General features: G+C 55.2%; 1 protein-coding gene across 1 annotated transcript; it reads left to right on the forward strand.

Annotated features, from left to right (window-relative positions):
- On the forward strand, positions 1-27,661 carry RSPO4 (R-spondin 4). Its single transcript, XM_039499151.1, has 5 exons — positions 1-79; positions 20,427-20,615; positions 21,062-21,205; positions 21,690-21,875; positions 27,582-27,661. The coding sequence occupies exons 1-5, from the start codon at positions 1-3 to the stop codon at positions 27,659-27,661; spliced, it is 678 nt and encodes a 225-aa protein (XP_039355085.1).

The following is a 27,661-nucleotide window of genomic DNA, read 5'->3' on the forward strand; positions in this document are numbered from 1 at the left end:
ATGCAGTGGATACTTTTCATGTTGCTGTTATTCATCAACTCCATGGAAATGCGCATGCAGAACAGAAGGAAGAAACAAGGTACAGTACACACTGCAGTTCGCCTTTCTAGCTTGATAGCAACAGGCAGAGCTGCTCTCGGGGAGGGCAGCCTGGGCTCAGAGAGAGCCCAAGCAACTGGAAGAATTGGCAGGTGGGCAAAAAAAAAATCGTCTGGCAACGTTATCGCCATAGGATGAGGGAGGCATGCGGGGGGCATGTTCGTCATGCCTGGAGCTGAGCCAGATGCTGTTATAGGGGACAGGGCACTGAGCAATGCAAAAGGAGAGGCCAGGGTTAATTTACGACCACAGACACAAACTTTGCCATTTGATCCTCTGGTGTCCCCCTCATCGTTAGCTCGCTCTCGTCTGTACGGGGGCGAATGCTTCCGCGCTGCCTGGCGCTGCGGTGGGGCTAGCTCAGCTGGGGTTTGCAAAAGTGCCAGGAGTGTTCTGTATATTGTCGAGCGGGTCATTTTGGGGAAGGGGGGATGGGTAATTTAGCTGACTGTCACCTGGAGAGCTTGTCCGAGGGAATGGCTTTGAGATAGTGCAGAACTGGCTGGTTTTCATGGTGATTCCAAGTTTTGTGCAATACCTCGTCTCAAGAGTAGGGGAGCAATAGCTACCATGGCGGGTGCCCAGGCGAGTGGCTGTGCCATTGCAGAGCACTGGAATCCCGCGTACAGCAGATTGGCTGCCCAGCCTTTCCAGGGTCGATATTTCTGTTTGGGTGGGGAGGGTGGGAAAGTCAGGGCCAGAGCTCCTCACTAAACAGATTCAAACATTTTGGTCCAAATTCATCCTGGTGTCATCTCTGAGTCAACTGCACCAAGGGTAAGTTTGGCTCTTTGAGGTAAATTCTACTTTGGTGAACTTCCCTCGCCCGTTCCGCTAGCTGGGATTCATTGGGTGAAACAGACGTTTCATCCTGGCTTTGGGGACCACGAATCGATTGCTGTCTGAAGGCTCGGGCTTTGCTCTTCCCAGCTGCTGTTGCAGATAGATCCCCCCATGAAAGAACAGACCTGCTCAGAGAGACCGTTCCTGCTGCAGCCCTCTCTGCACCACCTGGCTGAAGAGTGGCCTCCTTTGGCATCTTCTTTCTGCCTCCGCTGATGTCTAGCACTCACGTATGGTCAGAGCCAATGGCCAACACTGGGTGAAGATCATATTGCATCTGGCTCGAAGCAGGGCAGGAAGTGCCTCTCACCTGCACACAGGTAGCAAACTAGGGCCGTCAGGCAGATCAGTCTGAATTCTGCAGCCATCAGGACTGCCCCTGTTTTTATACCTTGCCCTGTGTCCTGAGCAACTCACTTTTGTAATCAGAGTCTGCTGGAGAAGTGACCAGTGTTAATGGGAAAAGGGCTACTCAGTTGTCTCATGGGAGTCAAATCAATGTTCTCTGTTTTTATTGTGTGCTTTTGTAAAAGGTGTTGAGTTGACGGGCGGGTGTTCATTATGTGTTGTGCAAGACATATCCATTGCAAAGCCCCGTGATCGCACATGGCATGTGCCAACCATGCTGGAGGCATGTGCCAATGTTCTTCATGTTCTGAAGATTCAGTACAAAAGGCCAGGTCCTCAGCTGGTGTAAATCCCTGGGGTTCCATGGAAATCAATGGGGTTGTGCTGATTTACATCAGCTGAGGATCTGGCCCACTGACTCTGTGGTGTAGATAAACAAATGGCGTCAGTTCATCTCGTATTTAAAATATTGCACAACTGACGAACACAACAACATGTCTAAGACAAATGGCCCCAAGGCTGCGTAGCCAAGCAGTTCGCTGCACTGCTCATGGGAGAAACACAGGGAGTCCAGGGCTTTTACTGCAGGGTCCAGTAATTGCCACTGGCTGCTCTCATCCTGTGACGGGGGGAAAGGGATCCTGGAGTCTGGTCCAGTCTCAGTCTCTCCAATTGCCATTTTCTTTCATCCTTCAGCTGGTGTTGCTTGAAGCGCGTTCTGAGAGCCAGACAGTACCTTTGGGATTGTCTCTGGCTGCAGAGACTAACCAGATGCCAAACGTTTCCTCTGAGAGCAGGCAAGCACGCCTCTGGGATCCGGCATGAAGTCTGTTACGGGGGGCTTGTGAGGTAGGGTGACCAGACAGCAAACGTGAAAAATCGGGACGGGGTGGGGGGTAATAGGAGCCTATATAAGAGAGAGACCCAAAAATTGGGACTGTCCCTATAAAATCAGGACATCTGGTCACCCTATTGTGAGGCGCCAGCCTGTAAAGAGAATTTGCTTTAATCAAGAGAGGCAAAATATGGGGCCAGATACTGACCTCGGTTACACTAGTGCAAGTCTGGAGAAACCCCCTTAAATTCTACAGAGAAACTTCAAGCTTATACCAGCATAACTAAGGTTAGAATCTGGCTCATTGTCTGTGCTTGTGGGAGGGGCGGTTTTTGTAATGCTGAAAGGAGCTGGACTCCTGGGTTCTGTTCTGGCTCTGCCACTGACTATCTGCCTACCTGTGGGCAAGTCACCTACCCGCCTCTGGGTCTGATTCAGATTTCACTGACATGGGTGTAAATCAGGAATTACTCTCTGCTTGTGTCACGTATCAGAGGGGTGGCCGTGTTAGTCTGGATCTGTAAAAGCAGCAAAGAGTCCTGTGGCACCTTATAGACTAACAGACGTATTGGAGCATGAGCTTTCGTGGGTGAATACCCACTTGGTCGGATGCATGTCTCTGCTTGTGAATGGAGTTCCGGCAATGCCAAGCCACTTCATGGGAAATCAGAGCCGTGGCTTGACAAACACAGGTGCCTTGGCTCCAGCCAACTTAGAAATAGCAAGACCTGATATAGTGAAACACCAGGGAGTGAAAGAAATATTTAAAAACAATCACTGATGATTCAGACGCCTGCGATTGCTCATGGGCCCAGGGTCCCCCTTATGGTCTCAGGGATTTGACCTTCAAACAGTTCTCAGTTATTGTCCACACTGTAGATTTAAACCTTCACAGAGCCATCAAAGAATGATAGCGTCAGCCAGGAGCTGTACAGTGGTCCAGCAAAGGGAATTTGGGGAACACCCCACAAGGAAATATCCTGGGGGACAAGGCGAGTTCTATACCCATGATGCCCAATTCCTCCTTTGAAGGCACGTTGGCTATTTATAGCTCAACTTTAAGCTACCACATGGCTCAGATATGTTCCCTGTTCAGGTTCTAGTAGCTCATAGGTTGCTTCACAGTGGTTGGTACAAATGGTTTTGGGTGGCATAAATTGAGCAGTGAATAGATTTGAAGAACAGCTGCCCAAGACCGGAGCAGCAGGGCTATCGAGGGTCAGGACGGAAGTCCATTGGCGGAGTAGCAGAGCATGGGCAGCCCTTATGCACCTCTTCCCTTACATGAGGCCAGAGCTCTCGACCTCAAACACTAAGAGCCTGACCCAAAGCCTTTTGTGGCCAGTGAAACGACTCCCATTGAGCTCAGTTGGCTTCAGATCAGGCTTTACCTGCACACCCTGTCTTGTGTCTCCTAGACTCCTAGACTTTCAGGCCAGAGGGACAATCGTGATCATCTAGTCTGACTTCCTGCACATCACAGACAGACTCCTAACCTCTGGCTGAGGTCCTGAAGGCCTCCTATCATGGTTTAAAGACTTCAAGATACAGAGAATCCACAATTTACACTAGTTTAAACGTGCAAGTGACCCGGGCTCCATGCTGCAGAGGAAGGCAAACCCCCCCACCCCCCCACCAGGGTCTCTGCCAATCAGACCTGGGGAAAATTCCTTCCCGACCCAGAATATGGCCGTCAGTTGGACCCTGAGCATGTGGGCAAGACCCAGCTGTCAGACACCTGGGAAAGAATTCTCTGTCGTAACTCAAAGCCCTCCCTACCTGGTGTCCCATCTCTAGTCGCAGTTCAGCTCCATGCCACTGTAGGCAGTCTCATCACACCATCTCCTCCATAAATGAGGTTTTTTGCCCCCTCGGCTCCCCTGAGAAGGCTGTTCCAGAACGTCACTCCTCTGATGGTAGATGGGTCAAGGTTCCTTTCCATCCCTCCCTCTGTGATCTTTACAGGTGAGAAAGTGAGTGATCATCTGGGTGTGGCTCTGGCTCGGTTGTGTCATTGGCTCCCTCTGCTTGACGGAGTCACTGAGATCCTTTCTGCTCTTCTTCCTAGGGGCTCTTTTGCTGGACAGTTCCCCAGTAGCACAGAGCCGAGCAGAGGAGGTGCAGCAGCATGACCCTGGCTCCTGGATGTTAATACCGAGCCTGAAGTGTCTGTGGGAATAGGCCAGCCCCAGCTGATGGGATCTGACTGAGACCTGACCGAGAGAGAAGAGCAAAGACTTTTAGGCTTGTATGAATTGGTGCGTTAGCCACACAAAACTTCTCTTTGCTCTCTCAGCCAGCTCATGTACCAAATTGGGCTCCACCCCAGCAAAGCACCTATGCTCCTGCTTAGCTTTCAGCATGTGAGTAGTCTCACTGAAGCATAGACTGTTCTCAGTGGTACCTGATGACAGAACAAGGAATAATGGTCTCAAGTTGCAGTGGGGGAGGTTTAGGTTGGATATTAGGAAAAACTTTTTCACTCAGAGAGTGGTGAAGCACTGGAATGGGTTACCTAGGGAGGTGGTGGAATCTCCTTCCTTAGGGGGTTTTAAGGTCAGGCTTGACAAAGCTCTGGCTGGGATGATTTAGTTGGGGATTGGTCCTGCTTTGAGCAGGGGATTGAACTAGATACCTCCTGAGGTCCCTTCCAACCCTGACATTCTATGATTCTATGTGCTTAAGTGGTGTGCTGGATGGGAGCCAGAATCCCTGATGTACTCACAGTCTGCGAGTCAATCAGAACAAAGACCTCACGTGCATAAGTGCTACCTTGGGATTCTCGCGTCCCTTTTTCTCCTAGCATCATCAGCATCATCAGCATCAATAAAAGAGCTATGGCCCATCTGCAAAATGTGGATCTGAGGGATTTGGGGCCTGGGGCTGTCATGATGGGACCTGTAAACTCCATGCACAGCTTGGGAGTGCTTGTGTCTGGGGGGTTGGATTGGGACCATCTCTAATGACTCCACATATACACTGCAGGTGAGAAGCGTGCAACATAAAATCAATACTTAAAACAACGTGTCTAATTACAATCGCTCCTTTTGGCATCAGTTATTTCTTTGCTGGCCTCACTCCCGCTCTCCCCTCTTCCACAAAACTAATCCTGTTTCACATACTCTCATGCTGGGGGTTTCTATGTCTAAGAACATATAAGAGTGGCCATATTGGGTCAGACCAAAGGTCCATCCAGCCCAGTATCCTGTCTTCTGTCAGTAACCAATGCCAGGTGCTCCAGAGGGAATGAACAGAACAGGGAATCCTCACGTGATCCATCCCCTGTCGCCCCTTCCCAGCTTCTGGCAAACAGAGGCTAGGGACACTATCCCTGCCCAGCCTGGCTAATAGTCACTGATGGACCTGTCCTCCATGAACTTATCTAGCTCTTTCTTGAATTTTTTTTAAGGCTTCCTCCCATCGTTATACACGTGGTTCCCATTCATGTTGTCAGGGCTGGTGCATACCTCCCCCTCCCCACCTCGGTGCTGGGAAGGGACAGTGCTTACCAGTGCATCACACTTGTTCTCCTGCTCGCTGTTGAAGTTACCAGTCTGGGCCTTGAGTTTGCTGCTCCATTCCCTTCCCTCTCCCCAAAATGTACACTCCCCTCTCCTCAGCTCTGGAGGTTTGGGTGAAATGGAACCTGACTCCCAAGCACCCTTGGTGCAAGGGACGACGGTGTGAACCCCACACCTTCCCGAATGGGCCCAGCCCTGCAGCCCTGGCGTAGGCAAAGCTCCCTCTGCAGTCGCCGAGCCAGGGCTGCCTGACCAACGCACTCCAAAACATTCCCCACAGCTACAGAGTCTCACCAGTTTAGAGCCTGCACGAATCAGGTGTCCGGTGTAAATCAGGAGGAATTCCACTGAAGCCAGCAGAGCTACGCTGGTGTGAATGAGCCCAGGATCAGCACCAACACTCATGTTTTCTCGCCCTTCACGTGACTTTAAGGGACATGGCCAAACTCACCAAGCAGAGTGGGCCGGTGCCCAAAAGGCCGAGGGCTCGCAAACAGCCTGTGTGGGCTGCATGGGGGGATGCGTTACTCTAAGCTGCTTCTCTTACACTTTGAGCACAGCTAGACCTCGGCAAAGGAAACCGTTTTGTTTGTGATTTCTCCATGGCTAGGTCTATACTACAGGGTAGGGGTGTGGTTGGCCCCCCTTGTGTCGCTCTCACGGAACCAGCGTGAGTATAAATAGCCCAGATAGCGGCAGCGGGGGCCTGGCTGAGCTGGGCCAAGCACAAACCCACTGGTTTCAGGCCGGTTTGCATGCGGCACAGCTGGGCCCTGCCGCCACGACACTCCCTGTGCTGCGGCTACACGGCTGTCTATACTCGTGCCAGCCCACTGAGAGCTAGTGCAAGCGTGTGTGCATGCCGGGCATGAGCCCCTGGGACAGGCATGGCCCTGCACTCCTGCCTTTGATCCCCCCAGTCTGTAACACCGCAGAGCACTGTATTTGTGCTTTATCAGCCATCACCCTCCTACAGCCCCGGGCAGCAATTCTACGGTGTTATACAATCATCAGAGAGGGGAGAGATTGCTCCAGGCAGAGATCTACCTGTACCCTGGCATGGCTCGGCTCGGCTCTCCTGGCACTTCCTTCTGGTGCTCCTTTCCCATTCTGGCAGTTAATGGGCTAATTATCCCCTTAGCTCTGCCCCGCTCAGGCCGAACTAGTAATTAGCCACCCCTCCCCTCAATCAGGCCCTCTCCAGGGGAGCTAATTGGATTTACAGTAACCAGTGCTGGCTCAGCTTCTGGTTCTCAGCGCTCTGTCACACGCCCATGGCTCGTGGAGTAGACCTTGTCTGTTTCAGCTGGTGCCCTCCCAAGCTAGGCCAGGAACTACAAACTTCTTTCAGCTGCTCTGCTCCCAGCTCCCAAACAAATTGTCGACAGAGAATGCAAAAAATATCATAAAAACCTAAAAGCGCAATAGACACTCGTAAATCCCTCGGCATTTCAGTGAAGTCCCTCCAGCTACAGCTCGGCACACAAATGTTGCAGGCATTTAGCAAATATGTAATGTTGACCATAACAACTTAATGGGTCCAAGGTGCATTATTAACTGGAGGGGAAAGCCAAGCCATATCGAATCCTCGTGGCCATAAATGAGCCTCCTCCCAGCACAGCGTGGTGCCACTTTGAGTCCTGGGATCTGAAAACGGGGCCGGGGGGAGAAGGCAGCCATGGCAAATGCCTCTGTGTAAAAGAACCAGGTACGGGAGCCAGGAGAGATGCTGCTTTGGGGCAGTCAGCTGGAACGTGGCACCAGGGCCCTTGCCCCAAAGGAAGCTGCCGGGTTCTCCCGGGGGCTGCTTCCCTCGCTGTCAGGCAGCGCACGCTGGTGTTTGTGCTGAAGGCAGCTGCTGAGGGTTCATCTCCCTCCTCCTCTCACTGAGCAACAGGAATTGCTAAATTGTTAACTGTACCTGGGGTTTCTCTATTGTCTTCAGAAGCTTCTCCCAGACCCCCCACTCCCTCCAAATGCAATGGGGCCCGATTCCACCTCAGTTACACTGGTGTAAATCAGGAGTCAATCTACTTCAGTTAGTGGTGCTACCCTAGTGTAAAGGAGAGGAGACTCTTAGGGCTCCTTTCACGGGAGTGTCGCCAGCAGGCATCCAGGAAGCAGTGGCTAGTATTTTTCGGCTCTGTTCGGTGGTCCTCACGTCTCAGTGGGTGCTGGGGATTTGGCATGAAAGGCCTGTGGCCGCTGCCAGCCCTAGCTTCGCACCTACAGAGTCCTTGGCATTTTCAAGGTGCCCCAGAACCACTGACTAATCACCACCTGGCCTGGAAGAGCTGGAACCCTCCTGCTACAGATGGGGGAGCTGAGCTGCAGAGAGGGGCAGTGACTTGCTCAGAGTCGCCCAGCGAGTCAGTGGTTTGAACCCAGCGAGCGAGACTCTCCTGGCCTCGCTAGGCCAGGCTGCTGCAGAGATGCTCCGACGCAAGCCAAGGCTGTGGGGCTGGGACTCAGGGAGTTCTGGATTCTGCCCCCAGCTGAGACCCACACAAGGGACCTTTTGGTAATACCTGCTTTTTGAAACCTGCTCTGCGGGAGGGGGGCCCAGGGCTCAGCTGGCTGCCAAGCCTGGGGATTCCCCCCCACCCTTGCTGTGACGCTCTGTCCTCCAGGCTCCGTGCGCCCTGTCTCCCTGATGGGGAAGTGCCGACACGCCGAGCCCAGGCAGTCACACAGCCGTCAGGGCCTCCACCCATGGGCCACGCAGGAGCTGGAGTTTTCATGATGCCATGGGAAGTGCTCTGACTGGCCCTGACTTCTCTGTATCGGGCCCTCTAGCTTGCCCTGCAGCCCAGGACCGGGGGGCTGGGTGCCTGCAGTGCTGAGACTGCGAGATCAGGGATTCCCCGACCCAGCTGGGAGGGGAAGGGCACCCCCACCCCTCGGCCTCTCTCTTGCTGCCTCCTTTCCCCGAGTGGCCTCATGATGCACAGAGCCAGCATGATGCACAGAGAGTGCAGCCCCCTCTCCCCCGCCTCCCTCATGCGGGGGACTGTGGCCCCTTGCTCCTGTGTGCTGCCTGCGTCCAGGAGCCACAGACTGCAGAGCTGCCCCCTAGGGAGAGATGGGAGGGGCTGTCCCACCGGGTGCGTGCGAGCAATGGCCCCCTCTGCTGCACCTGCCTCCATCTGGGGGGGGTGACCCTGGCCTGAGGAGTGCGAGGCAGAGTGAGCTGAGCATGGGAGCAAGTCTGATCACTGACACTCCAGCTGATGTCAGTGGGAGCTTGCAGGATCGGGGTCACAGACCCCTTCCCCCACCAGGGCCAATCCCACCCCCCTTTATCCCAGCAGGGAGCCCCCCGGTTGCACATCAGTTATCCCAGCTGTGTGGGCAAGGCAGGTTTCAACGTTAAAGGAGCTGCACCTTGCTGGGCCGCAGCATCCGCCCCCATTGACATGGCTGGGACTGAGCCGGCCTCTGATTAACGAGAGGTGCTTTCAGCAGCTGTTGCCCTGTGGGAGCACAGCAACCCCCTTGGTGGCGGTGGCTGGGCTGGCAGGGGGCGTCCTTCAGGTGGCACGAAACAGGAACCGAATCCTGGTCACATTCCATCTCCAGCCGGGACTGGCCCTACGATTTGGCCATCCCCAGTCAAATACAAGGAGAGCCGAAGCGTGGCCCCGCTGCAGGCGGGTGGAACGTGGAAGAACCCAGGCTCGAAGCACTTTCACTCTTTGCTCTCCTCTGGCCGGGAGCTGGAGCGGGAGGGCTGCGTCGAGCCGGAGCAGTGGCCCAGTCAGCAAGAGGGGCTCGGTTTCTCTCTGCTTTTCCTCTCTCCACACTTGCACAGATGCCAGCTGGAATGTGGGACCTGGTTGGGCTCCATTCAGAAGGTGGCGTCCCCCTCTTCAGTCAGGAGAACACAGGGAGCTGGACCGGACAGCCTTCCCCAGCCCCACTCTGACCCTGCTCCTCTGTCTCAGCCCCCACTGCCCTCCCAGTCCTGAGCCCCCCATGCAATGCTGCCGCTGCTCCGAGCATGAAGCCAGCCAGAGAGTGGCGCGCCTTCATTCCAGCCCCACCCTCCCGACCTGCCCTATCCCCCTGCTAATCCGGCCCTGGCTTGCAAAGTGATCTGCTGTAGCAATCCAGAGCTCGCCCACCTCCTGCTCTTCCAGCCCGGAGACACGCCAGAGCTGTACCTGTGTTCCTGGAGTTTAGCACAAACCTCTGTTCTAATCCCGCAGTCCCAGTCCTAACCAGTGCTTATCAGCCCAGCTGTGTAACATGCCCCCTGGGTATTCCAGCCGTGAGCCTGCCAATCATTCCAGCACTGCAGGGCTGTATGGCATCACCTTTTCCTCTTCCAGGCCTCAGCTTGCCCCGTGCAATGGTTGGCAGCAGGGCCATTCATTCAGCATCGTGGGTTGGTTTGAGATTTGTCTCCTTAGACTGACCTCACACTTGGTAAGGCAACTCCCATCTTTTCAGGTATTTATAGCGGCTCCTGGATTTTCCACTCCATGCACCCGATGAAGTGGGTTCTAGCCCACGAAAGCTTATGCCCAAATCAATGTGTTAGTCTCCAAGGTGCCACAAGGACTCCTCTTTGTTCTTGCTGATACAGACTAACACGGCTGCCGCTTTGAAACCTCTCCACAAAGGGTTAAACTGAGAAGGGATCACAAGCCCATGAATGAACTTCCCTGTCCATTCAGTGCTTTTTAATACGCTGTGTTGAACAGGGGGAAAGTATCAGATTCTTACAGGAGACAGGGCCCTCCTGGATCCCCTTGTTTTAACCCATAACCCCACCCTGTCCACTGAGTACACAGCCACCAGCCAAACCCCAGAGCCTGCAGCACCAGGCGCCCCCACCCCGCCCCCATCCTGGGTGTAATTAGACTCTCTCTAAAGCCACTTACAGCAGCTCCTCTGCCCTGGCTGCTGGGAACGTGTCTGAGTGGACATGGCTCCTTGGAGGGGGCAGCAGGGCAGCCAAGCAGCATCCCTCGTTGCCCAAGCCCAGCAGCACTTCTGGCAGCTGTCGCGCCGGGCTCGTCTGCTTGCACTGTAAGCTCTTTGGGCAGGGGCTGGGTTCTCCCTTGCGGGGGTACAGTAGCCAGCTGCAGCGACCATGGTTAATGAAGGACATAACCCCCACCCCCACCCCCACCTGCTGTTGCTTTCCTGATACACTGTCCACCTGGTTAGTGCCCCACTCCTCGCTTTTGGGGCTGCTGGGGGCGGGGGAACCTGCATGATTCCCCTCTGTCGTGATGCCCCTGCCAGGGACGCTCCACTGAGGGCCTGATCCAGTCAGCGGGAGTCACTGATCTCAGTGGGGTTTGGATGCGGCCCCGTGTGAAGACGGACTGGCGACGGGAAGCACGTGGGCTGCAGTATAACTGCTTTGGAGCAGATGCCTGTGCTGTTGTTCCGAACCGGCCACTGCCCAGGAGATGGGACCAGCTCTGGGATGCCAGCTGGCTGCAGGGGGGAAGGGGATGTTGTAATGGACAGTCACACACTGGTGTGTGTGGGGGGGTGAAGCTGGAGACGGAAGCCCCAGGGGTGTGCGGCTATTCGACTAAGTTCTTCGGGGTAGTGACCAGATCACGCTTAATCTTCCTATAGTGCCTGGACACTGGGGCCTGCATCCTGACAGAGGATGCCAGCGGCTATGGAAATCCGGGTAATAGATAATAATGGTGATAGGCTCAAGCTGCCAGCCCCACTCTGAGTGTGCAAACCCCTCTACGAAGTGGTTCTGGAGGAGGATTCCTTTCTCCCTTAACTGGGATGTGCTGTAAGCCGCTGGGAAACCCATATCAAAGTCCACCCTGGGGGGACGCAGCCCCTGTCTTAACGACCACCTCACAGCTTCCCAGGCCCTCCACAATGTTAAACCACGAGAGACTGGTCCCAGGTAGGGCAGCAGCCTCTCCCAGGAGACCTGCTGGGGCACTCTGGACCCCCGCCTTAATGCACAGACAGGACACACCCACCGTTTGAGCACAATACTCTTCCCATTGCACAACGCTAGGTACTGCTTACGTAAAACCCCAGGCAACATGTAGATCATAATAAGCAATCAATTTGCAAACACCTAGAAGATAATAAGGTGATAAACAGTCAGCATGGATTTGTCAAGAACAAATTGTGTTAAACCAACCTGACAGCTTTCTTTGACAGGGTAACAAGCCTTGTGGATGGGGGGAAGCAGTAGACGTGGTATATCTTGACTTTAGTAAAGCTTTTGATACTGTCTCACAAGATCTTCTCATAAATAAACTAGGGAAATGCAACCTAGATGGAGCTACTACAAAGTCGGTGCAAAACTGGTTGGAAAATCGTTCCCAGAGAGTAGTTATCAATGGTTCACAGTCATGCTGGAAGGGCATAATGAGTGGGATCCCGCAGGGATCGGTTCTTGTCTGGTTCTTTCAATATCTTCATCAATTATTTAGATAATGGCATAGAGAGAACACTTATAAAGTTTGCGGACGATACCAAGCTGGGAGGGGTTGCAAGTGCTTTGGAGCATAGGATTAAAATTCAAAATGATCTGGGCAAACTGGAGAAATGGTCTGAAGAAAATAGATGAAATTCAATAAGGACAAATGCAGAGAACTCCACTTAGGAAGGAACAATCAGTTGCACACAATCAGCTGGAGTATGGTGTCCAGTTCTGGGAGCCACATTTCAGGAAAGATGTGGACAAATTGGAGAGAATCCAGAGAAGAGCAACAAAAATGATGAAAGGTCTAGAAAACATGACCTATGAAGGAAGATTGAAAAAACTGGGTTTGTTTAGTCCGGAGAAGAGAAGACTGAGAGGGGACATGAGAACAGTTTTCAAGTACATAAAAGGTTGTTACAAGGAGGAGGGAGAAAAATTGTTCTTAACCTCTGATGCTAGAACAAGAAGCGATGGGCTTAAATTGCAGCAAGAGAGGTTTAGGTTGGGCATTAGGATGTCCAACTTCCTAACTGTCAGAGTGGTTAAGCACTGGAATAAATTGCCTAGGGAGGTTGTGGAGTCTCCATCATTGGAGATTTTTAAGAGCAGGTTAGACAAACACCTGTCAGGGATGGTCTAGATAAAACTTAGTCCTGCCATGAGTGCAGGGGACTGGACTAGACGACCTCTCGAGGTTCCTTCCAGTTCTATGGTTCTATTATTCTAATTGGCGTCATGTTTTGGTCTCACTTATGACTGGGAAAGCTAGCAGGGAGATCAATGTCTTGGCAACATGAAAACTCTGTGTTGATAACACATGTGCCTTTCAAATGCTTTATAGGAAGAAAAGGGCTCACGGGTGTGATGCTGTTCCTGCTTACACTGGTAAATCAGGAGTAGCTCCTCGGAAGTCAGTAGCATCCTGCCGGTGGACAGTGAGATCAGAATCTGGCTGTTTGTATTTTAACTGGTTACGTTTTGGTATCAAGTGTGGCTCCATCTTCTCTGAGATTCCTGTCAAATAACATTCCCTGGCATGTGTAGCAGATCCTCCTTTTCACTGGTTCCTTGGTCCACTTAACATGACTTTCACTGTCTATTTCATTGGCTTTAAACTCTATTTTGCTGAGACACATCAGAGCCTTAGGCTGGGCAACCAGGACAGCTGGAAGCTACATTTTGTTTAAGAACCGATACCATTGTTAAAGTTGCTGATGACCTTTTTATGGTTCTTGACACTACAAAAACCGACATGCACATTCCGTACACTCTGCTGCAGCTGTCTGTATGGTTACTGCACGCAAACACATGCAGCCGCAGGGCGGCTTAAGTGACAGATGCAACAAAAGTGCCCAGAGAATCAAGTGCCTGATCCAAACCTCTCTGAAGGAAAAGGGAAGTCTCCCAATGGGCTTTGGATCAAGCCCCAGAGGTATCAATATAGAGACTCTCTCAGCCCCTGGGATTTTTATTTTGCCCAGTTAGTTTTTATTAAGCTTTAGCTATGTGAAAACCTGGCTTAATGCAATAAGATCCATTACAGATTGAATCAGCACTTGGAGGCACACCAGCGCTTCTGGTGCAGTTACTGCACAACATACGATTTCCTTACAAATATTAGCTGTCGAGCCCTTTATATGAGCAAATGCCCCAAACCCTTCTCAGTGCGACTAACGCAGCCAGAGGCCCGGCTGGCTGGGTGTGCGTGTGCGTGTGCGTGTGCGGTGCCTTTAGATGACGAGGTAGGAGTGCATTTTTGTACCTGGACGAGGGCCTCCCTTTTAGTATGTTTTAACTCTACCATTGCTGGTGGTTTCAGCAGAGCCACCCAGTGAGACTGGGACTGTGGGTGGAGCTTGAGCAGAATTAACTCAGCTTTATCCCCATCCCAGTCTGGGTCCTATAGAAGATACTCATGGGCCTTGGGATCATTTGTGTCCTAAAGAGCTTCAGGGCCACAGGGATTTTAGCCAGGCTGCACGTTTTCACACCCACTTGTGCCCACATTTCGTTGCACCGACAAATATGGACACACGCCCATTTTGCACATGTAAATCAGGCAGCTGCGTGGCCAGATAGCAATTTGTGCGTGCAAGCCGGGGATCCACATGTGGCCAATGGATGCACAGTCCCTTCGGAGGTCCCAGTCGGTTCCATGAGCCAAAGCGGGGCTGCAAAGTCAGAGGCAGGGGCTGCCAGGTGCCTGAGGCAGACAGCCTGAGTTCCTGAATGAGGCCGGTCGGGCGGAGGGGCTGAGAGCTGGCTGAGGCATGATGCGAAGATAAAACCGAGCCCCTTGGATTCTGCTCTGGGGTGAGTGCGAGTCCACGTTCTGCTGGGGGCAGGAAATAAAAGTTTTTGGGGCCGGGTACAAATCAGCCGCGCTCTGCTTGTGGTGGATGCTTAAACTTGGAATCTGTGGAGCCGCAGCAAATTGCACCAGCTGAGGATATGGCCCTTTTGGGTTGTGTGTGTACGCGCACGTGTGTGTGTGTGTGTGTGCACGTGTGTGTGTGTGTGTGTGTGTGTGTGTGTGTGTGTGCGTGTGTGTGTGTGTGTACACACATACAGGAGAACCTCAGAGTTACAGACACCCCGGGAACGGACGTTGTCTGTAACTCTGAAATGTTCCTAATTCTGGCTCCAGCAGTTCACACCCCGGGCCTGGGGCAGGTTCCAGGGGCCGGGAGGCGACTTCCCTGCAGGCAGCTTCTTGGCCAGCAGAGGTGGGAGGTGAGTCCTCCCGGTGGGGGGGTGGGGGTGAAAACAGCGCCCCCCTCCCAGCTGGGGGAGGGGACCAAAAACAGCACCCATGCCTTCCAGGAAAGCTGCAGAGCCCAGTGCTGCTCCCGCGCCGTCTGTCTTGGCTGGCCGTGGGGTCTCCCAGCTTTGCCTGCGAATCTCAGCGTCCCCATCTCTGTCGGTGGCTGCCCAGCATGTGGGGGTGGGGACAGGCAGCCCAGATGCAATGCAGGCACCGAACAGAACTTGTTTGGGGCGGGGATGTGGGGGCTGTTTTGTTTTTTGTCTCCACTGCTGCCGGATTGGTTACTTCCGGTTCCCCGTGGTGTCCGGTCGAGCAGCCAGTCCGTAACTCTGGTGTCTCTACCTTTGAGGTTCCAGTAGTGGTGCAGTGTATATTTACTGGCTCATTTTTCTCTTCAGACCAGCTTTGGCCTCTCTCATGTTCATGCCAGCACCTGGGCTAACGGTGATGGATTCATAGAGGGCAAACATCACCTCTGTGTGGGCCCCTCCCCTTCCATTCCCTTCCCTTTGTGACACCAGCTGCTGCCAGTGTTTCTCCAATGGGAGAAGGTGATGTAATGGTTAGAGCAGAGGAAAAGGATTCAGGACTCCTGGGTTCTTTTCCTGCCTCTGCTTTGTGGCTTGAGATTGGTTATATTGTTCAACATCTCTGTACCGCAGCCAGGGGCGGCTCCAGGCACCAGCACGCCAAGCACGTGCCTGGCGTGGCAAGCCACAGGGGGCGCTCTGCCGGTCACCGCGAGGGCGGCAGGCAGGTTGCCTTTGGCAGCATGCCTGTGGAGGGTCCACTGGTCCCACGGCTTCGGCGGACCTCCCGCAGGCGTGCCGCCGAATCCCCGGGACCGGGGACCTCCCGCAGGCAAGCTGCTGAGGGCAGCCTGCCTGCCGTGCTTGGGGTGGCAAAATACCTAGAGCCGACCCTGACTGCAACTTACTTATCTCCACCATGGATGTAATACCACCTCGCTCCGAGGGTTAGTTAATATCTCTGTGGCGCTTTGAGATCTTTGGATGAATGGTGTTACGGAAAAGCAGATGTTATTGTAATCAGAGCCGTCCCTTGGGTATGGCGAATCGGGGCGACTGCTGCGGGCCGTGCGCATGGGGGGCCCCGGGCTTCGGTGTGCGTGTGCCGTGCGGGAGTGCTAGGCTGACCCAGGGGGGTGGGGTTAGGAGTGCCTGGGGGGCCAGGCCGGCCTGGGGATGGGTTTAGGGGTGCCTGGGGGGGGCAGGCTGGCCTGGGGATGCGGTTAGGGGTGACTGGGGGGCCAGGCCGGCCTGGGGATGGAGTTAGGGGTGCCTGGGGGCCAGGCCGGCCTGGGGATGTGGTTAGGGGTGTCTGGGGCCAGGCCGGCCTGGGGATGGGGTTAGGGGTGCCTGGGGGGCCAGGCCGGCCTGGGGATGGGGTTAGGGGTGCCTGGGAGGCCAGGCCGGCCTGGGGATGGGGTTAGGGGTGCCTGGGGGGCCAGGCCGGCCTGGGGATGCGGTTAGGGGTGTCTGGGGGGCCAGGCCGGCCCAGGGAGTTAGCAGGGGGCCTGGCGCTGGGTCCGCACTCACCGGCAGGAAGCACGCGTTGTATTTCTTTTTCTTGCTCGCCCGCCACCGCCAGCGTCCTAGCGCCACCAGAACACGCCGGAGCCAGGCTGACCCCATCCATTGCCCTTCTGCCCCAGACCCCTCCCTTTTCTGGGACGCCCCCAGCACAGGGGGCCCCCACCCCTAACACACGTGCCATCCTGTGACTCTCCATCATCCCTCGCCCCCCAGCACTGGTGTCCCCTCCCTACACCAGATTTCCCCTATATACAAAATGCTAAAGGGCCCATAGCGGTCCCGGGCCTCGCACCCCCCTAGGGACGGCCCTGATTGTAGTATTGGGCAATAAGATGATAACTGGCCCTACCCTTTTTGTAACGTTTCCTAAACTTTCTTCCTTTCCTTTGACATTTAACAGGCCTTGGCTAATTGTTTCAGGTCAGGGAATATTTGTAACCACTAACTGATCCTTGATTTAACATGCTCTGGGATATGTGCAACCGTTACTTAATTGGCTAAAGATGCCTCCCACATGTACCGCGTTATGGGCACTAATTAGATACGGTTATTCAAGCACAGAGGGACAAATCTAGCAATCTTTGCTAAGCCCACAATTCAGCAAAGCACTGCAGCATGTGCTTAAGTCCCTCCGAAGCCTCAAAGTTAAGCATGGACTTAAATACGTTGCAGAATTAGGGCCTGAGTGTGTACTTTACTCAAAACCAGAATGCACCGAACTCCAGGGGAATTTGGCTGCCTATGGGCTAGGCAAGGACCGCAAGGTCTGGCCTGTGCTGTAAATTTCATTTTGTATTTATCACCCTTCTCTCCATGGAATGTCCTGGAAATCTTCCCGTTAGATTCCTGCCTGGCAAGTTTGCTGGGCCAGAATTTATGAGGCTTTACTCACGCAGCACAGAGGTGGTCAGTAAAGTTCATAGTTAAGTACCTAACTTGTGTGTCTCAGGCCTTTGATTTTACAGAGCAGCTGGTGACTGGTCACACGGAGCCGCAGTTCCAAAGAGTTCTACCAACAGCCCAGGCATGTCTGAAATGTCCCACAGTTGATGCCAGTGGTTTTGTGGGTGTGTTTATTTGTGTGTGACCCTTCAGCCCCGATGTGCATATAAGTGAAGGATGAGACTGAGCTCTTCTCTCAGCCCTTTTTGTAACAGAGGGGGCTCGCGTGAGGTGCTTTGAGATCCTTGGGGGAATGGTGTTCTGGAAAAGCAGATGTTATTGTAGTACTGGCCCATGAAAAACAACCAGGAATGTTCGACACACAAAGGGAGGGCTGAGTGATTCAGAGACATCATTACAAGCAGACAGACGCCAGGAGTGAAGGAGAACGGAGCCCGTCTCTTCTAGGACACTCGTTCAAATACCGATCTGTGGGGTCCAAAAGTCATTCCCCATTTCTCAGCCTGTGTGATACCAAAGGGCGTCCTAATTCCCGCCCGCCCACCCACCAGGACAGCAGAGAGCCTTGGCAGAGCCCTCGACGGAGATGGAGGCTGGGCACCTGTCCTGCTGTGGACGTGGTTCCCCGAGCAGAGGGCTGAGGCGGAGCAGCAGAGCGCTGTGGGGCGGCTGTTTCTGCTGGGGCTGTGCCTGCCTACGGATGGAGGATCACGGCAGGGGGCTGTGGGACTGACACATCCTTTCCCTGGTGTTCTGTCTGCAGCGCTCAGTCTCCAGGGCACCAGCAGAGTGGCACATGCAGGCACATTGTACCCATCGCCCAGGCCCGGGGCTGGGAGAACTTTAGAGGGACAGAGCAGAGGGGAGGAGGCCAGTGCTGGGGAGGTAAAGCTGAGAGCTACCACCTGGCATAGGCGCTCACCTCCGCCTCCTCCCCGAGCGCGCTGCGTGCCCACTTCTCCTCCTCGCTCCCAGCGCTTGCGCCGCAAAACAGCTGTTCTGCGCGGCTGGGAGGGAGGGGGAGGAGGGGGAACGTGGTGAGCTCGGGGAAGAGGCAGGGCCGGGGCGGGGATTTGGGGAAGGGGCCCAAGAGGGGCAGGGAGGGGGCGGATTTGGGGCAGGGACTTTGGGGAAGGGCTTGGAATGGGGCCAGGGCAGGGAAAGGGTGGAGTTGGGGCGGGGCCAGGGGCAGGGGAGCACGAGCACCCACTGGCGCCAGGGAAAGCTGGCGCCGGTGCTGCCTGGTAGGGCTGCCAACTTTCTAATTGCACAAACCTGAACACCCCTGCCCCCGCCTTCCCCGAGGCCCTGCCCCCACTCACTCCATCCCCCCTCCGCCGTCGCTCGCTCTCCCCCACCCTCACTCACTTTCACTGGGCTGGGGCAGGGGGTTGGGGTTGGGGGTGGCGATGGGCTCTGGGCTGGGGGTGCGGGCTCCAGGTGAGGCCAGAAATGAGGGGTTCAGGGTGCAGGAGAAGGCTCAGGGCTGGGGCAGGGGGTTGGGGTGCAGGGGGGTGAGAGCTCCAGCTGGGGGTGTGGGCTCTGGGGTGGGGCCGGGGATGAGAGGTTTGGGGGGCAGGAGCGGGCTCAGGGCTGGGGCAGGAGCGGGCTCAGGGCTGGGGCAGGGCTGCAGGCTCCAGGATGGATGTTGGGTGAGGGAGGGGACTCAGGACTGGGGCAAGGGGTTGGGTTCGGGGTGCAGGATCCCGGTGGCGCTTACCACGGCTCCCAGGAAGTAGCCGCCAGGTCCCTGGGGCTAGTGAGGCTCCGTGCGCTGCCCTCACACCCACAGGCGCTGCCCCCACAGCTCCCATTGGTCACGGTTCCCAGCCAATGGGAGCTGCGGAGTCGGCACTCAGGGTGCAGGCAAAGCGCAGAGCGTCCCTGGCCGCCCATGCGCCTACGGACGGCAAGGACCTGGTGGCCACTTCCGGGAGCCACGCGGAGCTAGGGCAGGCAGGGAGTCTGTCTTAGGCCCGGGCCCCACTGCGCCTCCGACCGGACTTTTAACAGCCTGGTCAGAGGTACCGACCGGAGCCACCAGGGGCCCTTTTCGGCCGGGCGTTCCAGTCAATAAACAGACGCCTGGCAACCCTAGCACCTGGGCGTAGCCTGCGTGGAGCGGCTGAGGAAAGGTTTGGGCTCCTCACTGCCTGCTGCAGGGATTCCTGTCCCTGCCTCTGATGCAGCGGGACAGGCCGTGGCTGGTGACAGGAGACTGCACTGGGCGGGTCTCTGCTCTGACCCAGCCTGGTAACGTCTGCACTTCCAGCCGACACCCACAGGAGCTGCGGTGGGCCTGGAGCCAATGCAGGCAGCGCAGCAGAAACGTAGGTGCGCGATCACAAGCTCGGGGACAGGTGCTCTGCCCTATCGAGGAGAACACGTGGACACGTGAAGGAGCCCGTGGACACGGGGACTGGCATCTGAGTTTCTCTCAGGCTGGGGGCCTCTCTCCGGCCCTTGAAGTGTCCTGATGTTCAGCTCCCGCTGGCAGCAGTCCCGTGGGACCCTCCCACTCCTCCTCCGACCCAGCATGCTCCTGGCTAGCTTCAGGAGGCGTCCCTAGCCCCAGCGTGACACTTGGGGATCACTCAGTACCTGTGTCCAGCTCCAATGGGCTGTGCCCACCCAGAGCTCCACAGCACCCCGCCTGGACTCTGTCTGGGAAGCTCAGCCCTTAACGGCACAGCCCCTAATTCCACCCCTCGCTGGCAGGTGCGATGGGGATGAGCGGCAGTTGAGAGCCCCTCGGTTTCCAGCCAAGGGGGGCGGTGGGGCTGGATGCTGAGTTGGGTGCCTTTTGGTGGAAGCGAGTGAGCAGTTTGCAGGGTTAGCCCAGACACTTCATTCAAACCAGCATCTCATCAGCCCTCCACCTGCCTATTATTTAGCGCCACTCCCTCCTTCCCTGGCTTCTCCCTGGCATTCTCAAGCCTACGTTGCCCATCAGCCGCCCCTGCACGAGCTGGAGCGATGGTCAGCCCAGCCTGGGGAGCTGGGAATTATGTAGGGCAAGAAAGCCTGGGGCAGTTTGTTCAACCCTGTTCCCCCCTCCCCCTGCTCCTGGCTCGTGCCACACACCAGCTGATGGCAACTGCCGCTCTTCTCTGCCTCTTTTCTCTTGCAGCGAGCGCTGGCTTGTTTGAGAACTGCACGGGCTGCGTCATGTGCTCGGAGGATAACGGGTGCATTGCCTGCCAGCAGCGTCTCTTCCTGCTGATCTGGAGGGATGGAATCCGCCAGTACGGGGCGTGCGTCCACGCCTGCCCGCCTGGCTACTTTGGGCTGCGAGGCCAAGAGGTCAACAGATGCACAAGTACGTAGCTCTCCTACCAGCTATTATTAGCGCTCACCTGCTGTCCAGAGGGGGGCGCTCAGCTCCCTCTTGCTCTGCCCTCCCCCGCCATGCCCCACCTTATGCCAAACAACGCGCTGGCCGTTCGGAAAGGGAGAAGTCCGGATTTCGCCTCTTCGTTTCCCAACTAAGAACGCTGCCCCTACAGGCAGCTTTACATTGCATGGGGAGCAGGCTGAGCGCTAGGACTCCTGGGTTCTATTCCTTGCTCCATCACTGCCCTGCTGTGTGACTGGGGTAAGCCGCCTCACCTTTCTGCGTCACTAACATGGGGGTGGGATTTTTCAATGTTGCCAATGGGCTTTGAGATCCCCGGGTGACTAGAGGGGCCCTGCTCTGTTGCCCTGACACTCCTCTTGCCAGCCAAGGGGCGGCTTCACTGACTGGTGCCCCGTGCCTCCCTGCAGAGTGCAGGTCGCCGAGCTGCGAGAGCTGCTTCAGCAAAGATTTCTGCATGAAATGCAAAGAGAAGTTTTATTTGCACAAAGGGAAGTGTTTCAGCACGTGCCCGCCGAACACCACGGCCCAGGCCAGCACCAGGGAGTGCCAGGGTAAGTCTTGCGTAATCTCTGCCCCTTCTCCCTTGGGGACACTCCTCCCTCTGCCCTTTCCCATCTGTGCTGATGCCGGGACAATCCCCCATGGGCCTGGGATCCCCCAGCACCAGATAGAGGATTTCAGTCCAGAGCAACATTTTTGCCAGCCTTGCATATGCTCAGGTTCCAGGCCTGATGCAAAGCCCACTGAAATCAAAGGCCAGGCTCCTATGGGCTTCAGGGAGCTTTGGCTCAGGATTAAAGGGGAAGGGCATGTTTTCCCCCAGCCTCAGGCTGCAGTCTCTACAAGTCCGTCCACAGCGTTTCTTATCCAAGCTCTGGCCCCTCCCTCAAGCTGTGCTCGCACGCATCTGGCTGCCTGGGGTTTTGTGCACATAAATCTGAAATTCTGAGCACGCGAAAACTTGGCCGTGCAAAGTGTGGTTGCAGGAGGCAAAAAGGCCACTGTTGCGTCACTGCTCTTTCCTGCCCCTGCCAGAGATGTGTGAGATGGGACCCTGGAGCGAATGGAGCCCCTGCAGCAATGAGGGGAGAACATGTGGCTGCAAGTGGGGATCGAAGACCAGGGCACGCGAAGTCGTCAGGAGCACCAGAGAGGAGGCGGTGCCCTGCCCGGCCCTGCTGGACTCCAGGAAGTGTAGAATGAGGAAGCATTGCCCTGGAGGTGAGGAATGGGGTGTGGAAGGAGATGATGCCCAAGCGGGCTGGCCAAGGAGACTGGATTTACTCCTTGTATTTAGAGCCATTTGGGGGAAATTCAAACCTTGTTTATGTCCCTAAACAACCAGAGAGAAGGGTGCTGAGTTCATATGATTTCCCCATATCAGCACACCTGTCGTGACCGGGAAGCCTGGATCGCATCTCTGAAATCAGCCCAGGCCCATGTCCATAATCCATCTGGCTAGGAAGAAAATTGTGCTCACACAAGCATCCACATGGGTGAAGCAATTCTGGATCCAGCCCTTTACACTCCCATTTCCGGGGGTTGCTCTGTCAGTCTAGCCAACCGCTATGCTGTGAACACCTGGCTGTGGCTTGAAGGTCAAGCAGAGAAAGCGGGAAGGGCAGAGCCAGGAAGTGTCTATAATCGCTCAGACCTTGCACGGGGAGGCTGGGGTAGAACCAGGAATTGAGTGCAGGTCCCGCTGGGGACGCCGGCACAGCCCGCTGCAGCCGGCCGCGCTAAAAATAGCTGTGCAGCCGTACCCTTTGTCCTCAGGCCTGTGCCAGAGCCACAAGGCCTTCCTCTCCCACAACATGGGAGGAGGCCAAACCATAGGAAGGGAGCAGCCACTTGCTCGGTTTAGCCATTTGCAAAGCTCAGGGGTTGCGTTCAGGGTGTTTTGTTAAACATCAGAATAAAGACAACGGAGTTACAAAGTGCTGAGCACAAGTGTCTCACTTGTGGGCGTGTGGCTTAAGGCACTGATCCAAACGGGCCAAACTGGGCATGCATGACTAGAGGCTGGAGCCTGACAAATAGGCCAGACTCCACTACTACCTCCCGTGACTCTGCTGTCTGCCTCAGTTTCTCCATCTGCCAAATACCTGGCTCAGAGAGGTGGAGTGAGACATAATACATCACTGTTCTGAGGTCCTTGGCTAAAAGGCTCTAGAGATCTGCAAAGGATTATACACCTGCATATTTGCTAAATTCATACTGAGTATTAGAAAGGTGATTTCTGAGCTGTGGCTGCACAATGACCCCTGCCAGCCAGGAGACTTGACCCAAGGAGGTTTTGGCTAAATTGGGTTTTACTGCTCTAATGTTCCCTTGACAGGCCATGAAATCCATCCTGCGCCCTAATTCCAAACTTAGCCAGTCCCATTAGCCAAACTGGGGAGCCTCCAGCTTCAAGGACGGCCTGCTGCTGAACCATAGACCCTTCTATTGCCACCGTCAACCTGTATCCAGCCACCGCCACTTTCGCGTTTCCCAGACAAGTGCAGGGGATTCTCTGCTTAGGAATCAAATCTAAATCCTTGCTGTGGATCTTTGGGCCCAACAGAAACCAGAAGGAGGCTGAGGTCATTCTTGGCTGTGATTGGCCGGGCCGGGAGTGTTCTAAGACGTATTTGGCTTGTAGGGAGTGCTGGTCTGTCGCCCTTGGAATGAGATCCCAGTTCCTGGCCCCAGCGTTTGCGTGATTTACGGCTCTGAGCCGGGGCTTGCTGGGTGACGAGCACATCGCTTCAAGTGAGAAAAGCCAAAGGGGGGAGACAGCAAACGAGCGATCAGTCGATTGCTCGATAGCTCGTAAAAGAGGTGGGGGAAGGGGGAACGAAAGGGAGCTAGGAGTGATCGGGTGGGGAAAGGAGGGGTGAGGGGCTGAAGTAAATAGAGATCTGGAGGCTGAGCAGAGAGACATTCTTCCTCCTCCTCCTTGGCCCTTTCAGCTTGTATTAGGCTAATAAGTCACAAATATTTTCCGCTAATAATGATGCCCAGGAGCCGCGATCTTCCGCTGGCCTCGCAGCACTGGGGCGCATAATGGGAGCCAGGTGGCATGAATTTAGGGGAAATGTTGCTTTTTCCTCTTTCTCCTCCTCACCCAAGCTCTGAAAACTGCTCCTGTACGCACTGCTCCTGAAGCGGGATGTTCCACTGGCGCTGAGCCAGGCTGGTGTGTGTGTTGTGTTGTGTTGTGTGTTGCTTTGGCTGCTCCTCCCTGCCGCGTGCGCAATTGCATGTTTATTAGTCACCGACCTTTCAAAACAATGTGCTGCTCCATAACCACAAACCCTCATCTCCTACTGTGCTGAATAACAGATCCAGGCAGGACAATCCATATGTCAGCTTGGAGGGAGCCCGTCAACAATCTTGACTCGGCCCTGGGCCTCCTTGTCACCATCCTTACAGTGCTGGCACACAAGATCCCGGGGGCTGTGATGCTGAAGAGGATCCTTGATGGGTCAACGTAGCTGTTGCTTCAGAGCCATCACATCAGGCATGTTCCCAAGGCCTCCCCCAGCATCTGGCCTAAAGGGTTAACGTGGACCCAAAAGAAGACAGAATAATTAGGGCCCTTCCCGACTCCAGGGCAAGAGGCAAGGGCTAGTGAAAGGAACGAGATGTTGTGGCAGCATCAGATACCTCGGGTGACTTCTCTCCACTTCATGGGAGGAGCAGCCCTCCCATCCGAGCCACTGATGAGTCAAAAAAAAAACAGGAGTACTTGTGGCACCTTAAAGACTAACAAATTTATTTAAGCATGAGCTTTCGTGAGCTCACGAAAGCTCATGCTTAAATAAATTTGTTAGTCTTTAAGGTGCCACAAGTACTCCTGTTTTTTTTGCGGATACAGACTAACACGGCTGCTACTCTGATGAGTCAAAGTTTCCTTTGATGGCTCAGTGTATCCCCCGTGGATTGCAAAGCATGGAGCTGGAGCAGCCCTTTGAAGCTACCAGAGCAGAGCGGGGGGAGTTTTAAACGTGAGGGCTCCTTTCAAACGGAGACATTGGAATGGGGATTCTGCCTCCCCACGGGGCAGTCGCTGGAGCATCAGATCTTTCCAAGGCCGTCAGTGAATCTGATTTACAGATGCCGTTTGGGGGAAGCTAGGAAAGGCTTTTGCTTTGTTGTCCGCCTGGGCCTTGGCAGCTCAAGGTAACATCATCGGCTGGAGTCCACACTGGGAACTGACATGAAACAAAACAGAGAGTATGGGCCGTGCTCAAAGCTGCCGGGGTAACACAGAGAAGGGGAAAAGAAAACAGACCCCCAGCCAGGGAAGCAGATGTAGGGAGAGGAAAGGCAGAGAGTTGGGAACAATCCTGCGCAGTCCCTGGATCAGAAACCCCCTGGGAACAAACGGCCAAGCAACGGGTCCGTCTTGTCAAAGCTCCAGACGCAGGCACAAGCTTACACCTTGGTTCAGAGAGTGAACTCAGCCTGGACACTGGGCCTTCAGCCCACCAAATCCCAGCTCTGGTGGGTATTTCAGCAGTGCATAGGCCCCTCGCTAGTTTTCTGCCCAGAGGCTTAGGTGAGCCAGACAGAGGACTGGGTCATTCCAGAGGTGGCTCTGTTCTCTCTGAATCAGTGGTCACACTGCAGTTCGGAGATGCTGGGCACCCTTCAGATGAAGCCTAAAGCCTGGCGCCGGACCACTGGTGCCTATAAAGAGTCTGTGGCCCCTTTGCAAGATCAGGGGTGTCAACCCTCGTGTCATGACCAAATTCCCAAGAGGGCATTTCCACTTCACCTCCAGAACCCCTTCCCCCTGCGACTGAATGCAGGGTTCTTCACTTCCTGTCCTAAACTGTCCTGCGGGGTGGCTGTTAAATCCCAGGGGGGCAGGGCTGACAAGAGGGGAGGAAAGGGGGGACAAGGGTACTAGGGTCCCCCCAAAACCTCGGTACCTGGGGTGAAATGGGAGGGGTTGGAGCCCAGCGAACATGACGTGTTGGGGCCCCACATTTCTCTCAGTGGCCCTGCAGAGGTCGCTGCTTCTGTGTGATCAATGAATGGCCCCCAGGGATAGTTTTTATATATAGGCTTGTGGAGTTTACAATGACAGGAGCTACATAGGGGCTTGATCCAAAGCTCATTGAAATCAATGGGAATCTTCCCTGTTCTGCTGGCTCAGGCCCTAGGTGGCCTGTCCTCTCCAGGACTGCGGGGGATTGTTCGGGGTCAACATGCATTTGTGTGTGTGGAAACCTGTATTGTTTGGGGGGCTTTGACAATTTCCCCTTCCCCCGCCCCCCGGTGTGAACGTCCCCTTCGTGGCGCACGCCAGCAGAGACAGGAGCTACTGCTGGGGCGGGCAATCCGGGAGCCAACTCGCTCGGGGCTTGTGGCTGGTACCACAAATGAGAAGAAAAATGCAGAATGAATCTCCTGCTACATGGGAAGCCGCGGCAGCCGGGCTCCTTGCCGCGGAGCGGAGCTGGGAGCAGCCGTGGCGAGGAGGAGCACCGAGCAAACGCTTCTCCTGTGTTCCCAGTCGCCCTGGGGTGCGTCCGACACTGTCACCACCAGTGAAAGTTCCAGGGATGTGAGGGATCTGACAGGGCGCCAGGCTCCTCCTGCCATTTTATGTTTCTCCTCTTTAATATCCCTCCCTCCGGCTTTCCCATGTTCCTCGTTCCAGCCCCCATTGACCCTGGGTCTACACGGCAGGGGTGGGGAAAGGGCTCTTTTCCCTACTACGCTGGGGGCTGTTGCAGAGACCCCCCTCCCCAGGCTGTCTGGGAGGGACACACCCTCCTCTCCAGGCCCAGGACAGAGCCTGGTGTGATCCCCTTCTAAATCCGCCGGAGCAGGGACCACAGCACATTGGCCCGGGGGCTTGCTGGGCAGAGCTGAGAGGAACGTTTGACTCTGATCTGAAGCGGCTGGGCATCTAGCCACCGACTCCAGTGGGCTTTGGGTCAGGGGGGTCTCTCTCCATTAACCACACAGCCCAAGCCTGCTCCCGAGTGCCCAGCCCCCTGCTAGAAAGAGGGTGGGGGTCTCAATTGTGCTGCTCTCCTGCTCCTCTCTACGGCAGAGATGGCTCTGAAGTGAGACCCCCTATTTCCCAGCACAGAACTTGTGAACTTTTGCTTTTTCTTCCCTCTACCCCGGATGCCCGAGAAACAGCCCTGGCATGAGCTGGGGGTTCTGGGGCCACCTCTGGCTCCTTTCTACCTTCCAACCAGTCTGCTCTGCTGGGGGAACCCCTCTGACTTCCCGGGAGCTTTCGGCCCAGAGAGCCTGGGTAGGAACTTTGCCAGCCGATCTGGGGGACCTGGCTGCTGCTTGGGCTGGATGTGGAGCTGCAGCCTGCACACGCCCTGGCTATAAAGTAAGGGAGGGAGGGGAGAGGGGGGCAGCATGGTCAGAACTGCAGCCCAAGGGGTGCAGCCTGTCCCCATTGAACTGAATGGGAACTCAAGGGTTCACCAGGTGGAGGGGGGATCTATCCTCCCATTGTACAGATGGGAACCGAGGCCCAGAGAGATTAAGTGATCTGCCTACGGTCACCCAGAGAGTCTGGGACAGAGCAGGGGTTGAACCTAGGTCTCCTGAGTTCCAGCTCAGGCCAGCCTTTGTGCGCTCAGTATAACACCCCTGGGAGGTCAATAGTATTATCCCCACTTCACAGATCGGGAAACTGAGGTCTAAACAGAGCAATTAAATAATGACCCCAAGAGCACAAAGCAAGTCAGTGTTAGACTTGGGAGGAGAACCCAGGAGTCCTGCTGGGTTGGATGGAGGGGTGGGGCTCCCAGTCTCCTGTTCCAATCACTAGCTTCTCTCCCTGCACAGGGAGTTTCCCTTTCCAAACAAACTCTTTTCACCGCAGTGAGCTGAGAAGTAAAACCAGGTTTCGAAGCGTTCCCGGCTCCCAGCCAACGAGCGATCCTTTCTGTGTTTCAGAGAAGCCCGAGACCATCAAGAAAACAAAAAGGGAAAAGAAACAAAAGAAGCAGAAGGCAGATTCGCTGGCATGCACCTAA

Source organism: Mauremys reevesii, linkage group 13 (genome assembly GCF_016161935.1).
Source record: "Mauremys reevesii isolate NIE-2019 linkage group 13, ASM1616193v1, whole genome shotgun sequence".
In the NCBI taxonomy this organism is placed as follows: domain Eukaryota; kingdom Metazoa; phylum Chordata; order Testudines; family Geoemydidae; genus Mauremys; species Mauremys reevesii.

Coding starts and splice junctions, on each gene's coding strand:
- RSPO4 (XM_039499151.1), top strand. CDS start 1: ATGCAGTGGATACTTTTCATGTTGCTGTTATTCATCAACTCCATGGAA. Junction 80..20,426: donor GAACAGAAGGAAGAAACAAG/GTACAGTACACA, acceptor TTTCTCTTGCAG/CGAGCGCTGGCTTGTTTGAG. Junction 20,616..21,061: donor AGAGGTCAACAGATGCACAA/GTACGTAGCTCT, acceptor GCCTCCCTGCAG/AGTGCAGGTCGCCGAGCTGC.